Raw genomic sequence first — 17415 nt, 5'->3', positions numbered from 1 at the left:
CTTGCTCCTGGGAAAACCATAGCCTTGACTATACGCACTTTTGTTGGCAGGGTGATGTCTCTGCTTTTTAGTATGCTGTCTAGATTTGCCAGAGCTTTCCTCCCCAGGAGCAAGCATCTTTTAATTTCTTGGTTGCAGTACCCGTCTGCAGTGATCTTGGAGCCCAGGAAAATAAAATCTGTCACTACCTCCATGTCCAGGGCGACTTCTTTTATACTGTTAATTTTATATTGTTATTTTTGTATTTTATTGTATTTTCTTTTATGTTGTGAGCCGCCCCGAGACTTCGGCAAGGGGCGGCATAGAAATGTTTAAATAAATAAATAAATAAATAAATAAATTTCTTCCCCATCTATTTGCCAGGAAGTGATAGGACTGGATGCCTTGATCTTAGTTTTCTTAATGTTAAGTGTCAAGCCAACTTTTGCACTCTCCTCCTTCACCCGCATCAAGAGGCTCTTTAGTTCCTCTTCACTTGCTGCCATTATCATCTGCATATCTGAGGTTGTTGATATTTCTCCCATTAACATGGATACTAAAGTATCCTGACATGGATACTAAAGTTCACCAGGACATCCACCAGGGAGCCCTCAACACCAAATGTGAGACTACCTCTATTAGCTCAGTCAAGGAAACAGCTTGGCAGCATGTTGAATAATATACCAGCCAAATCCCACCTGACCTTACTGATTTTATACAGTACAAGCACTTCAAATGGGTACTCATGTAGATAAAAGGTTTGGAGAGAGAGACACAACTCCTACAAAGAGCTTAGCCTCCTCTTTCTCAACCCCCAGCCTATGCTTATACTGCACCAAATATCCACGTGCAAGATAAGCATAATAGAATAGCATCTGTGAAGCCACAGATGAGTTCTCATACTAAGTTCCCTACAACACATTAAATCAACAGATTAGCTGCATTCACATGTAATATCCAATGCTTATACCACCAATAAGCATATTTACTTAAAAAAAACCCCGTTAATCTAAACAGCAGCAAACCATGGAGTGCCTCAGAAGGCACAAGCAAGGGAACAAGTCAGGAGGAACCATCATTTCCTAATGTCTATGAGCCAGGAATAATGGTTAAGAACTTCTAAGCAAACTGAGATTTCTAAACTAGTTTCAAGTCATGGTTTAAAGCTGACCTACTCTTGGCTTTAAAATGGATATATTAATTAAAAGAAACTATAAGGAAGTCTGGATTCTAACTCCCCTTGATGCTTGTGAAAAGGAAGGAGTGAAGCAGCTGCAAAGGACTGTGTATGCATGGAAGCTGCTTAATAGTCAGTACTTGATCATTCAAACCCAGATATTTTAACAAACCTCTGATAGAATTTCCCACCCCAAGCACTTTCCCCTTCCCTAGCTGTGAACAAGGCTTGTGCTTATCTTACTCACTTTTAAGGTGACTATGATTTCTAAAGACTTGAAATGCAGTGAGAGAATTGAGATGTGAAAATAGGAGGACAAGCAAAAGCCAAGGTATGAGACAATATAAGCAGGGCCCAAGTTATAACTAGCATGCAAGTAGAAACAGTGTTCTCAATACTTTCAACAGTTCCTGTATGTTCTTGTTTCATGATGTTTTATCTTGAATGAATAGGCCAGGCCTCTCACTATCATTAGGAATAAATAAAGGAGGACAGAATTCTCACATTTGTACAATACAGCATTATGGTCTCTGCAGAATGTTTCCTTTTATAGAAGGAAAAACTCAATTACCATGAAAGTCTTCTCTGCTTAAATAAAATGTACTATGACAACATTTTCACATCACTGTGTCCATGATAAGACCCATAAAAAGGGGAAACCTGACCAAATCTCATTCATTTTAATGAGACTTATTCTTGTCTTGTGGCATACTCAAGACAAAAAGATTTAGGGAATAAGAGTTCGGTTCATCAGGTGCACAAAGCAGCTGTTATTCCCAGGGTAGAGGTGTACAGAACTGCAGTCTTACACTCTTTGACTGTCTAAGGTGACAGTAACAATGAGAACATTGCAACAAAGAAGCTTAGTTACGTTAGGATCTAGTTCTCATTAATGCCAGGGTACCAAGATGACTAGGAAGCCAACCACGTGTTAATGGGGGGGGGGGAATGCAAGAGTCCTTAACACCAAGGCTATCAATAAAGGTTTGAAATCCCACTTTATAACCAGAGTGCCTGCCCACTTGAAAAATCACCCTATGAATTTATCTAATCCAAAAGGAAACTGCCTATGATCTCAAACTGACACGCATGAATGTAACACTGTTTTATTTACTCTAGCTTCAAACCCTTCACTGAATATAGTAGTGGGAGTCACTGTGGCCCAAAATCTTTCCTTAGAAGATTTCACTGATCCCTCCAATCTAAATGAGGACGAGGAGGATCGGTATGGAGTAGCGCCTACCAAATGCAAGTTACTCCGGTCGTGCTGGGGTGGAGGAATCAGCTTCGGCATTTACTATACAGACTCATGTTGCAACTCACCCACCACAAATATTTATCCTTGGCGTTTCCTTGCTTCCCCCCGCCAGTCCCGACTCCGTCTTCGGGGATAATGCTTTGGCTCTCGCGCCCTTACTAATCTAAAGGAAGCGCTGCTTCCTTTCTCTGCCCTGCCCAATTCTTAATGGTTCTTCACCCTTCATCCTGATACATTCAGTTGGACCCCACGGGCAGGTCTCTGCTGCCCGCTGCCAATGCCTCTCTTAGCCGAGCCAGCCTCCCTTCCTTGATATCCAGCGACCCTTCGCCCCAAGACAGAAACGGCTTCCTCTTCCGTCACCAGGCCGTAGAACCGGGGACGAAACAGGCAGCGTAAGTGGCGAAGAACGCGGTCCGAGCCGTCGTGGCGCCCGCAGCAGGACCCTCGAGGGAGCTGCGGCTCTTCCCCGGAGCAACCACAAAGGCACCGGCGGGAAGGAGGGAGAGGATGCGCCGCCGCTCGGATCGCTTCTCACCTGCGCCTCCTCTCGGATGGCCGCTGCTCCCGGCGGCGCCACCGCAGCCGCCGCCGCCACCATCGCCCCGCGGGCTCCCCCCGCGCCGCCGCCGCCGCCCCCCCCGCCGTCTCTGCCATCGCTGCCGCCGGGGTCCAGCTGCCGCTCTCGGTAAAGGGACCAGAGTCCTACGTTCGGAAGGAACGCGAGGGCGGCCAGCGCCAGCCCCACCGCCTGCAGCAGCCGCTTCTGCTTCCGCCGCATCCGAGACGCCGCCCGCGAAGAAGGAGCTGGAGCCCAACTTTCCTCACGGGCTGCGGCGGCGGCGGCGGCGGCGGCTTTTGCGGGAGCGCGACGCGCGAAGCGAGCGAACGCCGAGCGCGTCCGTCAAGCACTTCCGCTCCGGAGGGGTGGGCACTACCACTCCCACCTCGATCGAGAGGGGGGAGTCACTCCGGACCCCGCCCACACCCCAGGCAGACCACGCCCACTCACCATTGCCCGCTGTGGAGAGAAAACCAGAGCGTGACAACTCTCCCTCCTACCCCCACCGCCTGTGAATGGTATTGGCCTTCGTGTTTCCCTTTGGGTTAGTAGAGCTGCAGAGCGAAAAGAGAACGCGGGAGGATGAACTGCAATGAATGTGGCCTTACCGTTTTCTTTTCACCCCGTGCCAGAGGGCAGTTAAGTCAACGGCCCGTGATTAAATGCAAGGAGGAAAAGCGCTATTGTAGCAGCAGCAGCAGCAGACAAACTAAATCTAGTGGGCGTCCACGAGGTGCTGCTGCGTGCGTGCGTGCGTGCGTGCGTTAGGCAGGCGACGTGCGCTTAGGAAAGGAATAGCAGCTGTGGCTAAAGAGAAAGCAGGGTGGCAGCTCAGAGAGCCTTCCTGCACGTTCCTATACATGTCTATTCAGAAGTAAGTCCCACTGAGTTTAGTGGAGCATTTACTCCTAGCTAACTGTGTATAGGATTGCAGCCTTAAAAGCATAAAGGCTGAGAAGGGTTCGAAGCTTTTTCTCTTCTTAATGACTTAGGAAGTATATTTTAGGAGGCAGTTTATAGTTTTTCTTTAAAATGAATGGATTAAAACCTCACTATAATTGTATTAAGTAACGGAACAAAGATTTGCAGCAAGATTTTAAACCTTGTAATAGACGTGGCGTGGTGTGGGAACGCCTTTATTAGGCGTTGCCCCAGCATCTGATAGGCAGAAAAAGCAAAGCAGGGAGCTTCCTGGGCATGGAAAGGCACCTTCGCGACTCGTGTCCGAAGGGTTCGGGGACTGCTTATGCGCGTCCGACGGCTGAAGCCATGCAGATCAAGCCTCTCCAAGATTATGCGGGTGTAAACCACGATTAAGTGTGAAAAGAATTGCACTAATGAAAGTAAAGCTAAGATGGAAATAGTAAGAATATTGACAGTTTAGGTCGGGTGGGCAGGAGGTGATTCTGAATCTATTGGTAGATCTTTGGATGATGTGTGGTGGATAATTTCTGGCTCTTAGCAATAAGCATGAATCCTTCCTGTCCCCAGTTTATATTGCAGCAGCTTAGGAAGAGCAGGGTAAACCAGGTGTGGAAGAACCCTGAGTACCGTTCAATTCTGGAATACAGAACTAGTTCTTGGGCTCAGAACACCTTAGTTCTAAGCGTATGTCTTTTGTGCCAGGCTCCAGCTGGAGTTCTAGTAAAATAACAACATAGATCTGACAAACCCCAAGTCAGCCCATGCCTAGCTTAACCTAATGTTTTTTTTAAAGCTGCCAGAAGTACTAGTTGCCTCCAGTTAATGCTTTTGTTTACATTCTAAACTCTGTCAAGTGCCCGTATCATCTCTGCCTTTACTTCACCTTTAATATTGTGAGGTATATAATTTAATGGGGTGTTAAAACTGAAAAGCTGCAGTTAACTAAGCAAAGGCAGCAACAAACTTACTGCTTTTAAGAATCTGCTAATGACAAAGAGCTAACTGCACTCTTCCAGCTTCAGCGCCCGGTTAAACTGTACATGTAATCATATTCTTGTAAATATTGCTTTTGTTTGCCAACTGCAGTGTTTTCCTTTCTTTTGCAACTCTGGTTTCTTGTTTTCAATAGCTGAACATTTTGTTTTGTCTTTTTAGACTTGTGAATAATTATAGTCATAACAGAGAAATTTAAAAAAAGCTGCTTTCCACCACCACCTCACTACCACCACTAGGAGACATAAATAACTTTAATTACTAGAAATTGTTGTGCACGTAAGCCAGTGTCTTTGAATTTTAAAAATCTGCCTAACAAGAAACAAAGCAACTTCATTGTACAAACTGGTTTGGTTTGCGCTATCATTTTAATCCACTGAAGCCTAAAAATCCACCATGGTTTGTGGGATATGTGTTGGGCACCTGTTTTGTAAACCAGTACCCGCTTGCTGGTTGTTGTATTGTCCAAACCCAGTGAGGGTGGATTGTTGCCACCCACAATCCTGAGAAAGCCTGCTGGTTTTGAGTGGTTTGTTAATCACAGTAGCTCAGCCATGGAGCCAACTGGGTGACTTTGGGCCAGTCACAGACTTTTAGCCCAGCCTACCTCACAGGGTTGTTGTTGTGGGAAGAAGATGGAGGAGGTGAATGATGTAAGCTTAATAATCATCATTAATGATTAATGATGTAATCTTATCTGTGGTGATAAGATTGAGAATAGGAGGCAGAAAATTATGTAAGCTGCTTTAAAAAAAGAAATAGGTGGGATATAAAACTAATAAACTACCCAACCTCAACAGGGTTCCACTGATCTGACAACCTGTGACTGGGGGCTGGGTTACTAAACTGCCACCCACTTAAATAAGCCACCATGGTTCAAAATGATTGTGTAAACCTAGCCATTGAATGTTGGTTAAAGCCCCCAAAGTGAAGGAATTTTCCATTTGTGCAAAAAGTATAATTGCTCAAAGACAGAAACATTATCTTCTGACTATGGCCCAGCTTCTTCAATGAATCTTATAAAACAATAATATGCTGCCTGGAGCTACTTGTCAGTATGATTTCTGGTAGCCCATATTTCAAAAATACCCAGTATACCTTACTGAGTGCTGATAATATGTATGATTGCACTTTATGAATCAGAACTTCTCAGTAGTGAGAATTTGCAAAGAGATAATGGAGAATGTTCATTCATGTATCTGGGTCTGTAGTATATCCAAACCCAGAGATGTTATTTCCTTGCTCTCATTATTGAACCTTGAGTGACTGTGATATGTAACACATGGTATGCTATTCTCCAATTATCATATATTTATGGCAGGAGGATTCAGAATGCTGCTGAAGTCAGTTCACTATTTCAGATTAATTTTCTAAAGGTCACTGAAACAAATCTACCGATAGCACAAGCTGAGAAGCAGCTTCCAGATTTGAGTTCCAAAAGCAATATAAATGCCTATTTTTTCACTTACAGGCTTACACAGATGAGTCATATAATAATTTGAAGCGCATCTGAAATGAATGGTATGTATTTAGCAGTAGTAATGTCATAGCCTGAAAGCAAAGAACATTAAAATTGGAGAGGTGCAGAGACCCCTCCTGAAGCCTGTTTTTTGCACAGATAGGTGCCCCAGTATAGCTCATACTGACGTTAGTATGATGCTAGTTAGTATGACCTATTAACTACTGATAAATGCAGTTTCATTACATGTTCAAAATGAGCAAAAATAATGTTTTGTGATGAGAAAAAATACAGGAAATATCGAGTTAGAATAAGTCATATAAGGTTCAGGTACAATCCTACACAGGTTTAGACGGAAAAATGGTCTATAATTCCCCAAGTATGGCTGGCTGGGGTATGCTGGGAGCTATAGACCTTTCTATGGTTAAACATACATAGGACTGCGCCCTTAAGTGCCAAAAGAATGATGCAATCCTATTCTATACACAGTTAAAGGAAATCACATTGAACTTAGTGGGGCTTATCTCTGAGTACACTGGTATAGGGTTTCTCCATTATGGGTGAAACCTTAACCTATGCATGTTGAGACAGGAGAATGCCCTACATCTCTCAATATGCCCCAGCTAGCCTAGCTTTTTCAGGACTTGCTAAGCACCCATAGGACTAAACTTGTCCATCAGTTTATCAATTAAGTGTATTCTACCATATCAGATAAATAAAGTTTCACTTTGCTTCTACTCTTTCCAGCTTGGTGTATTTCTTAACAGTACAACCATAATGCATGCTTACTCAAACGTAAGTCCCACTGCGTGCATTGAGTCTTATTCACTGGTAAGGGCATTTAGGACTGCAGCTCAAGTTAAGAACTTGTATAGTCAGGAAAAGGCATGATAAGCAACAGGAAGCATGTTTGGATAAAGGAAATAGCTGAATTTGGACAAAATATATTCTACTGTGTTTACAGTTTAAATAAATACATGGCTTACAACTGGAATAACATTATATTATAATACATTCTCTCTTTTTAAAAGTGAATATGCATTTTTCATTGCTTCCCCACATATCTTCACCCCATACACTCCTGTGAAAAATACAAGTATAGACTCAGCCCATAAGTCCACTAGATGGCAAACTTCCAGCAAACACTGAATTCATCACATGCCTGCTAAATTATCCAAAACAGCCATTAAGCTCCAAATGCAACTTATAAAGCCTGCATCAAGTATACCCAGTAATTTCAGTTTAGAGGGGTTTTTTTTTTAGAATTTCACAATATCATGTATGCCTTAAAATGCAAATACCTTCACTGTTGCAAGAGAGCTTCCCATGGATCCATTTAGCCTGCTTCTTGACTCAGCTCTCTGCACGATCTTTTCATCAGTGTCTCATCCTAGTGATGCAGCAAACTAATACTCTGACCATTGGTAGGTGATGGACTGTTATTTAAATTATTATATATAATACAATTGTAATACAATAACTTTCTCTAAGAATGAAGGACACAACTTGTAGTTATAAATGCAATATATTTAGAGAGTTCTATTTGCCAGCATGTGGGCAATATGCCAGTATGTTAACCACTGGAAAAATTCTTTTTTAGAAGTGTTTTCTGGAAAAAAAAAGTTTTCTTTTAAAGCCATTTCATTAGCCATTTTATCTCTGTCCATTAGTGTGCACTCTCCTCTCTCTGCACTCCAATTACAGATGTTGCTGAATGTTCTGTGTTAATTTGCCTTATTTTTCTTTCTGTTGCAGAGAACATGGGAACTCTTTATTTTCTTTTATCGCCCCATAGAATGCACTCTCCCCTCTTTTGCAAACACAGGTTACTTCTAATATTTCTTTGCGCACAGCTGTGCCTGTAGCCCCATTCCCCGGTTACCATCTATTTTCATCTGTGCATCTCCTAGAGAACTATTCTTCTTGCACCACCTTTCTTTGTCTCCATCTCTCAGTTACCTGCAAATTCTTCACCCTGCATCTGTGCACTGTCACTAGCCATGTTATATTACTATGTTCAGCATCTCATTTTCTCTTTCCCTGCTCCAGAGATCCCTTTATCCTATCAGACATGTTGCTCCATTTTGCCCGCAACTCTGTCTCTGTTCCTGCAGAGTTCATTTCATAAGGACTTCACTCACCGGCTGTTCACAGACCAAAGAAGTCTCAGTAGTATGTGGGCCATGGAGCATGATTAACATAGAAACTTAGCAAGTCAGGAGCAGCCTCCAAGGCCATCTAGTCTGACCCTTTGGTTCCAGCTGGCTCCACTCGTGTAATACCCCAAATGAGTGGAAATTAGAATGAGTGGAAAAATAAATATAAGCTTCTTGACTTCTGGAGCATTCTTGCCCTCTTTTTCACAATGAAACCTTGGAAACAAACAAGTGTAAACTAACTTTGCAGCTTGTGATTGCTTTGGGAGACCAGCGCATGTCCTGGTGAATGACCAAATTGTGGGTGTGCTGAGGGAGCCTGGATCTCTACCAATTTCTCTTCCTGGCTTGTATGTTTATTCAGCCAGGCTTAGAATACTCTGCGAATTTTCTACATCAGGGACTAGTGGTTCTTCTCTGTCCAAGTCCGTAGAAGGATGGTTTCATAAAATGGGAGTGTGTAACTTGTAAAGGGAACACTTGCATGTGTCTAGACCAAAGGTGTGACCCAAAACTCAGTTTTTCATAACTGTTGGGGTTGGCATGAGTTCCAGAATACTTTGCTCTGTTGCCTATAAAGCAGACAGTCTCGTTGCCTCTGCCCCATTGTAGATTAGATGCAAGGTACCCAAGCCAGATAGAAACCTGACCTCCCTGCACCTGTGTGGAGTAAACATGAAAAGAAGACTTGACAGAAATGTCTGCTTTGGCTCTGACATGTTGCAACAAATGTGGGAGAAAGTGAGGCTTGCAAATTCCTGGGGAGCCCCAAGTAGGGAGGCAGGCATGACTGGGCCTTATGTTTTGTGGGCCTTCTCTGTGAGAATCTAGGTTACAGAGGGACCATAGCAAAAGCATTGCTTATTTAAGGAATAAATAAAAAACTTGACCCAAGCTTCTTAGGCATGGTTATAAGAGTTGCTCCTTGATTTGGGAGCACATTTCCGTAAAAAGGATGCAGCACAGCATATAGCCCGATGGGTATGCAGAAAAGAGCATGTTCTGCCGTTGGAAGAACATCCTCATCTGTAAAGTGATATGACAGTGACAGCACCTGGCACTGGTTAATGCGGAAGTATTAGCTCCATTTACACATGGTTAAGATGAGGAACCCCTCATGTCTTGAAATAATTAACCAGAAACTCCTGTAATTTCATAGGTGTGAATGTGAACAGCATCCACCCTATGCAAATTAGAATTAAAGCCACATGTTTTGTGCATGGTTTTATATTTGTGGTCCGCCAAAATGGTAGAAGCAGTCATATGCATCCTTGTCTAGAAAAACTGCTAGAATGTGGATTGTTCTGTCCAGAGTGATTATATTCCTTCAGAAATCCTGGTTTTATTCATAGCTACCTGATTTTTGGGTCAGGTAGCTGTAAAAATGATCGGCTTGTTAGTGCTTAAATTTTATATTCATAGGAACATCAGCAAATACTCCAGAGTATAATGAACATTGCACTAAATTAAGGAGGTACCATATCCATTCCATTTCTTTTCCACTAACAAGAAATGTTCTTCATTTTCAGCAAGTCTTCCTAAATTAATTAGTAATTGAGAGAGCAAGCCCAATTAGATCTGGGCTTAATTTTAGAATTTGTTGCCTAAGTCTTAGAATAAGATTTTTATTGCATTTAGTTAACACAAATTCATATCATAAAACAATGATCATATAAAAATGTAATAAAACCAAATTAACACTAAATGCATAGATGACCTTATTGACTTAAAAATCAGCCTAGAAGTGAGAACATGTTAGAAATATATTCTAGATCAGATTGTAAGTACAGAAATAATATTGTGCAACAATTCATCTGCTTCTGTGGATATTCATGGTATGATTCTGCTCTGGAATCGTTTATTGGGTTTGTGTCACTTGTATGGACATTTGATATTCCCAAAACAGGAATTCTGCACATCCCTAATTCTGCTCAAAATGTTCAGGCTCCCCTTTTCTCTGGACCATGAGTGCCATGAGGGAAATGTAAACAGGAACAATCTAGCCCTTCAGACAGATCCTAGGTAACCATAACACAGATACATAAATCTCTCTGGAAGACTTCATCCCACTTCAATTCCATATTAAGTCTTCTGATTCTGTTAACTCCTATACAACCCAAATTGTGAGCTTTTTCTAAAACAAGTTCCCAGTTCAAAGCTAAATTATGTGTTAGACAAGCGAATGAAGGCTGGCCTTGTCATCAGGCAGAACCAGTACTGACACCAAAGATCATCATTACCGGTGTAGGTTCTTCAGACATCAGGATCCTTTGCTCATTGTTTCTGCAGTGCACGGGGGAAGCCTGTGTCCCTCTTGAGGAAGTGGAGTTGCTGAGCTGTCTGGGCTGATGGGAGGTGCAGTATAATAGCATCTGGAATGAAACAGGTTTCCCACCTTTGCTGATGTGAGTTATCATTTCTAAGAGGCAACAACATTCTTCTGTTCAAATAAGCTTTTATGAAACCAATTTTATATAACTTGCTTTATGGCATTGTTACAAAGCAAAGAACTTCCCCCACACCCCCCCCCCCGCACCTAATGATGCCAAGTTTTTCAGTATGGTCTCTCAGGGGTTATATAGTTCAGTTTTCAACTACTGGATGAACATATTCAGCTTGTTTTCTAAATTATTTGCTGTACTCTTTCTTTTGTACTAATGTAAGCTTTCCTTCCTAGCCTAAGCTGCCTTCCAAGGCTTTACTCTGGGGATATGTGCTTCAGTTCAAAAGCTCCTGCAAAATGAAATGAGTATTTTTCTTTTCACAAAAAGAAGTTCTTATTCTCTAGAATGGCATTTCGAGTAAAAAACTCCTTTTTTAAAGAAGACACGTAATATCTTATGTGTTGGGGTTCTACCACATCCTTGAAAGTACCTAGTTCAACTTAAGGATTCCACTTCCAGCATAGCATCTGTCATCAGCAATATGGAGCGAGTCCTTCAGAGAGGTGTAGACTCAGTCAGACTTAGAGCAGACCCATCTGGTTAGATCTAGATTTAGGCGTATTCTGCTGAACTGGTTGGTATAAGTGGACCTCCTCCATCAACCTGAAACCCTCTGGAAATGCTACCCAGAGGTCTGGGGAAACCCTGTAGATTGGCATGAGACTGGGATGGGTGGAAAGGAATTCCAAATCATCAGGCAGAGCTGTCTTGTGGAACCTGCTTTAAGATTAGGCCTTTATCGTGCTGCCCCTCTGCTTTATTTATTTATTTATTTATTTATTTAAAGCTTTTATATACCTTCCACTACAAGTGTCTCAAGACAGTTTTACAATAAAAGCAGCACAAAATAAAATGGAGCACAGCATCCAATACTTCCAGTATAATAAAACCCACATTAAAACCTATTAAACATTAACATAATGGGAAAATAAAAAGGTTTTCACCTGGTGTCAGCGCCAGAAGTGTCAGCGCCAGACAAACTTCTCTGGGGAGCATATTCCATAATCCAGGTGCCACCACAGAGAAGGCCCTTCCCTGCTTCATTCACATAATTTTATTGGGTGGGAGGTCTCATTATTGTGGCTATACTCTCATATCATGCTTTCCTGCTACTCCTTGCATCCTTTTTCTTAGTGCAGAAAATCTGTTGGGAAAAAAGGGATGGAAGTACAGCACAATGCCTTCAACTGGGTCTTGTGTATGGAAGCACCCTGAGTCTGGATCCTACCCTTAATAACTGCCTCACTGCAACTAAACAAAAGAAGGAACACAGTGGCTGTTTGAATTGTACCTTCTTTATTTATTTATTGTTATAGGATAAATTACTTAATGATTCAGTAAAAATCAATTCCAAAAAGCATTACCAACAATTGAAACTGAAGTAGCGATACAAACCATACTTAAAATATGCCATTAAAATTAATTCCAGCTGGAATATGAAACAATACAAGGAACAGTAAGATGAAGCAGTATATAATTAAGTGCAATTAATTACTAGCCAGAGAAAATCAGGGAAAACAACTGCATTTTCAGGAGACTCTCTTATTTATATTTAGCTGTATCCTGCATCTTTTCCACTTGCAGAGAACCCAAGGTGGCTTACTTAATCCTCTTTCTCTTCCTTTCCATTTTATCTTCACAATAACCCTGTGAAGTAGGTTGGGCTGGGAGTCAATGACTAATGCAAAGTCACCCAGGAGCTTCATGGCCAGGTGGAGACTAGAACCAGTGTCTCCCAAGTCTCAGTCCAACATGCTAACCACCACACCACACTGCCTTTTCTTGAAAATGTAACACCTGTTCTACCTCCCCAGCTGAACAGGGGAGGGTTTTCAAAAGGTGGGCACCGCTAGTGAGAAGGCCAGCCTTCAAGATATTACAGGGTGAGATTCTGTTGGTTGCCAAATGATGTTCAAGGCCTCCTCTGAAGATCTTAAATGTTAGCTGCATATATGCAGCAGAAGGGCATTTGTTAGGTAGCCTTGTCCCAAGGTGCTTAGGGCTTTGATGTCAATAGCCACAGGTGATCCAGAAGTCTTGCTATAGGCACAGTTCTCCATCTGTTTCTTAATAGTGTTGTTCTGTTATTTTAGCAGAATGGTTTGCTAGAAAGGTGAGACAACTTTGTGTTTGCCCTGCTTTCCATGGTTTGAGGGGTCTTTTAGCCACATTTTACACTGTATCAGCTAAAGAAGCTTTACAAAAATGATTTTACAAGAACTGAAGCATGTGTATCACCTTGACAATTTGTAGGACACTACAAGGCAGATTACCTAAGGAATGTTTTATCACCTGGAGTAAAACGCAGCTTCACTGTTTGTTTAATATGTAGTTGGCTAGCATGTGATTTATTCTTCTTTCTGGATTCCAGGGCAGCTCTTACAACCCCAAATATTCCAAACCAGCCTTCCAGCACCCCAAATGAATATGTAGCAAGTCCTAGCTGGCCTCATTTAGAAGTTTCTAAGCAACCATTGGCTCCTCTTAGCCTCTGCTTTCCCACATTATGCAGGAAGCTTGTCAAAAATGTTTTGGATTCATTAGTTCTATGGAATCAAAGCAATGGGAATAATTAGTATCACCTCAGTTTAAGAACCTTTTAAATCACATAGGATTTCAGTTCCAACATATGATCATGAAACCTGAGCTTATCAATGAAGGCAGAAGGGTTCAGTGGGGATGAGAAGAGGATACACAAAAACAGATGCAAAGTACATGTTTCTGTCATCATCATCTTCTGTAATTCAGTGTTTAGTCTTATTTAAGTGGAACCAGTACATCAGTTGGCCTTTGATTCAGCTATCAATAGCATGGGCCTTTGGCAAAGAATCCAATTTCTTACGTAAGTTATAAAGAATTTTACTCCATTTCCAAGGGTTTTCATAGGACTGTCTTATCTGTCATTGTTCCTTAAGAGGATTTGTCCTAGCACTTTCCCCCATTCAGGGAGATTGTTTCTATATATTCAGTTTCTGAAAACTTTGCCGAGAAAAAGACTTGAAAATATGAAGGAGTTACCTGGAGATTGGTGCTACATGGGAATAGGCTGAGATTTGAAGGTGAGCGGAAGGTATCGTGAGAGCTAGTGTGGCGTGATAGTGTGTTGGACTCAGACATGAAGTTTATTGGGTGACTGGGCCAGTATCTTTCAGGCTAACCTACCTCACAGGGTTGTTGTGAGGATAAAATTGAGAGTAGAAATGCCATGTAAGCCACATTCCTTTCAAGAGGGAAAAAAATCAGGTATAAATATCATCATCATGTATGAGAAATGAAAACCAAGCCATCTTTGCAACATGGTGCATGTAATATTAAATACAGTAGGCTGGATCCAGACTTAATCACGCTTAGAGACACTGAAATCAGAGAGAGTTCAGTTAATCATGACAGACTTAAGTCCCACGTATTTCCTTGGATTTTCTCCAAGCTTAACTAAATCTGGATGAAATGACTTGGATCCTTAATGCCCTTCCATGATTTAACCTTCAAAGGACAAAGTTTTCTTGCTTTCTCTTTCACCTTGTACCTCCTGAGGATGGGGTTTCCCTCGGGAACAGTGTGGAGGGCTGTAAAAGGAGGGTGGGGTTGGTGAAACTCACCCCAAGTGCATGAAAGGAATTGCAGCTTAAGATCCAAGCCCTTATGACATGTGAATGCAATCTTGCACAATCCCAGATAACTGGGGTTATGTGTGCAGCCCTAGTGATCAAAACTAAAAACAGCTTTAAAAGTCCCTTTAGTGATAACAGCAATGTCACTGGTGCTTTTGAGCCATTTAGCTAATGGTGGCCAAACTTTACTACAGCTTGAAAATACAGAAGGAAATATTCAAAGTGGGGAGAATATTTCATGCCTCCCCCATCAGTCACTTGCTCAAAGTCTAGTGCCTTCAGCACCCTAGATAGGGAATTATGCTCTTGAGTACTTTAACAAAAGTGAAATTGACTTAGGTAGGTATTGATTGTTCATCATGACATTCTAGAAATGACAAAACCAGCTCTGACACAGGATGCATATTATTGCAGGATTTTCTTTCTCATCCTCCTGGATTTGGGTTTGTTTACCATCGTAAAACATATTTCAAAAGTCAATGTTAGCAGCTGCCTTAGTTTACTTTTAACAAGCCTAGGCTTAGATTGGTGGAAATAAATGCGCTGCTCGCTTAAGCCCCCTTTCTCTTTGCAAAGCCACAAAGCCACATTGTTAGGGCTATTTAGCTGTTTATTTCTGGGCACGGGACATCCCTCTTTTTAAAAAGGGACTTGTGCAGTTTTACTTGCTGTGGTCTAGTGGCAAGATGGAAGAAAGGGGACAAAGAGTTGCTCAGACTTGGCATGTGTAAAAGCGACAAAAATTGGAAGAGTTTGCTGGTGCATAGCAACTCAGCTCAGCTCTGTTCTTTCTATTAGCCCTTTGTTTTATTAGATGATCCCTAACGGCAAGCAGAGATCGCAGCAGTGTAAGCTTAGAAGAAGCTCCTTGGGAGGTTAAACAAGGAAAGGTGATACATTTCACCCTGAGCCAGCAATAGAACCAACACAAGGAAACAATTTGTTCTTCATCAACAACAAATTTGACTCTTTTTTCCTTAGCAGTTCTTGCAGAATAATGTTTGTGGTGCTTTGATTTGTACTATACCCACTGCTTGCTTTACATGTGTCTATAGACTATGAAAGAAAAGAAGAATCATTTCCCAAAATTATAATGTAACCTTAAAAATGAAGGGGAAGGAGGTGCATTGGAGTTATTTCTGCTGTTGCTCTAAATGTTAGAGTCTAAAATATACATTTTCTGAAGTATGTGCTATTGAATCCATACTTCCAAATAGAAGTGTTTAAGATCCATCCTATTGAAAAATGATGCAAATGCTATTTATGTATTATATGTATATCCCACCTTTCTCCCATTGTGGAACTCAGGGTGGCTACATGTGGCTCCCAGGTGGTCTCCCTTCCAAGCTCAGGCCAGCTTCAGACCTGGTAAGCTTCCACATGGTGGATGCCTTGTGTGCCTTCAGCCTATTCTCTTTTGAGAACTTGGCAAGTAGATATGCTCCCTTTTGGAGATGCAGATATATTTTATTGCCTAAGATCTTGTTTAAATAGGCAAACAGACTAAGGATGAAAATCTGCCAGAGGGTACATAAACATGGGTGATGGAGTTGGAGACAGACTTCCTAATCTCTTGCTGTGAGAGAAGCTGTTCGAGTAGGCTTCATAGATGTTCATGAAAATCAGGACTAGTACTATCCTGTTTGGATGATACAAAATACATTTCAGCCTACGTTGCACTGCTAATGCTAGCATTGTATGCCTTTGTTAGCTTTCTGGGACTTTCACAATCACGTCAGCTGTAGCAGAAGTGCATCTGTGACCTCACATATGCCTGCAAATTTTGGAGTTTCCACCAAATTCTGTTTCTATATTTAGAATCCTTAGTAACCTTCTTTTGCCTAGAGAAGAGTCAGAGCTGACAACTTGCAAATCTTCCATAGAAAATATTGTTTGGTTTCTGCATCTATAAAATTTTAAAAGGCATCCCTAAAGTCTCCCCTCAGAGTTAAAATAGGAGCAGTGGTTTATCAGGAGCATGTGCCAGAAAATAGGGATTGTCACCTGGTAAATAAGGACCACTGGAGTACATAATTTGCATGATTTGACAATTAAACCTATTCAAAGGAGGTTTGAAGAGAAATGATATTCCTTCAAAATACAAAACAGTTTTCCCCAGGTCCTTTTTTGAACATCTCCCCACACAAAAAGTACATCTGCATTTTTTTTACTGAAGCAAGTAAATAGCATAATCAGAGGGGCAAGAAGACCACGTTGAGTGTCTCTGGCTTTCAGTAACATACTGAGGAGAGGGATTTTTTCAGTCTTGCCTTTCTTTTGGCCCAGGAGTGGGCAGGTGCTCTTCAGCGCCCATCAGCTCTAGCCAGCACATGGTACAGCTGGGAGTCCAAGAGCATCCAGCGGGCCACAGGCTCCCACGCCTGCTCCATTCCTCCATCTGTGCCTCCTCAGCAGCCTGCCACCTATTTTCAAAACCCTGGGCCAGAGCGCGATGCCAGTGCAACTGGATTCCATGGCAACCGCCGTCAATTCCATTCCCATATGCCTGCAATTATCACTTTGGATCGCTGCTCCCTTCTTATCTGGACTGTTTACTCTTCAGGGTGAAATGAAACGGGCCCACAGTGCATCGATTGCTGCAGCACTGGATGGCTATAATCCATTCATTATCTGTGCATTTCAAATGCAGGCCTTTAATAAGGTTCGAATGGGATCTGTCCCTTGCGGAAAGGTGAAGGGCACTGCTTGAAAAAGCAGGTCAAGACTCAATTCAGGAAGGGAGCTGCAGACGGGGGGTGGGGGAGCAACTTCTAAAGTTGGAATCCCTCAACATACTGAATTAGATATAGGGTCGTGCACAATGTCTACAGAATTCTTGGGGCAAATAGGAA

General features: G+C 42.0%; 1 protein-coding gene across 2 annotated transcripts in view; it reads right to left on the bottom strand.

The window, feature by feature from the left end:
* GALNT10 (polypeptide N-acetylgalactosaminyltransferase 10) overlaps window positions 1-3223 on the bottom strand; it is a 78228-nt gene extending 75005 nt beyond the window's left edge. For both annotated transcript variants that reach the window (XR_006416673.1, XM_044450925.1), the window contains exon 1: window positions 2953-3223. Coding sequence is in view for 1 of the 2 variants with exons in the window: in XM_044450925.1 (XP_044306860.1) it covers window positions 2953-3195 (243 nt within the window). In the remaining variant the exon portion in view is untranslated. The remainder of the gene's footprint in view (window positions 1-2952) is intronic.
* Between the last annotated feature and the right edge of the window lie 14192 nt (window positions 3224-17415).

The sequence above is a fragment of the Varanus komodoensis genome, unplaced genomic scaffold, assembly GCF_004798865.1.
Source record: "Varanus komodoensis strain SLA01 unplaced genomic scaffold, ASM479886v1 scaffold6_1, whole genome shotgun sequence".
Taxonomy (NCBI): domain Eukaryota; kingdom Metazoa; phylum Chordata; class Lepidosauria; order Squamata; family Varanidae; genus Varanus; species Varanus komodoensis.
The sequence above is the reverse complement of the archived record's forward strand: the minus strand, read 5'-3'. Positions and strand labels throughout refer to the sequence as shown.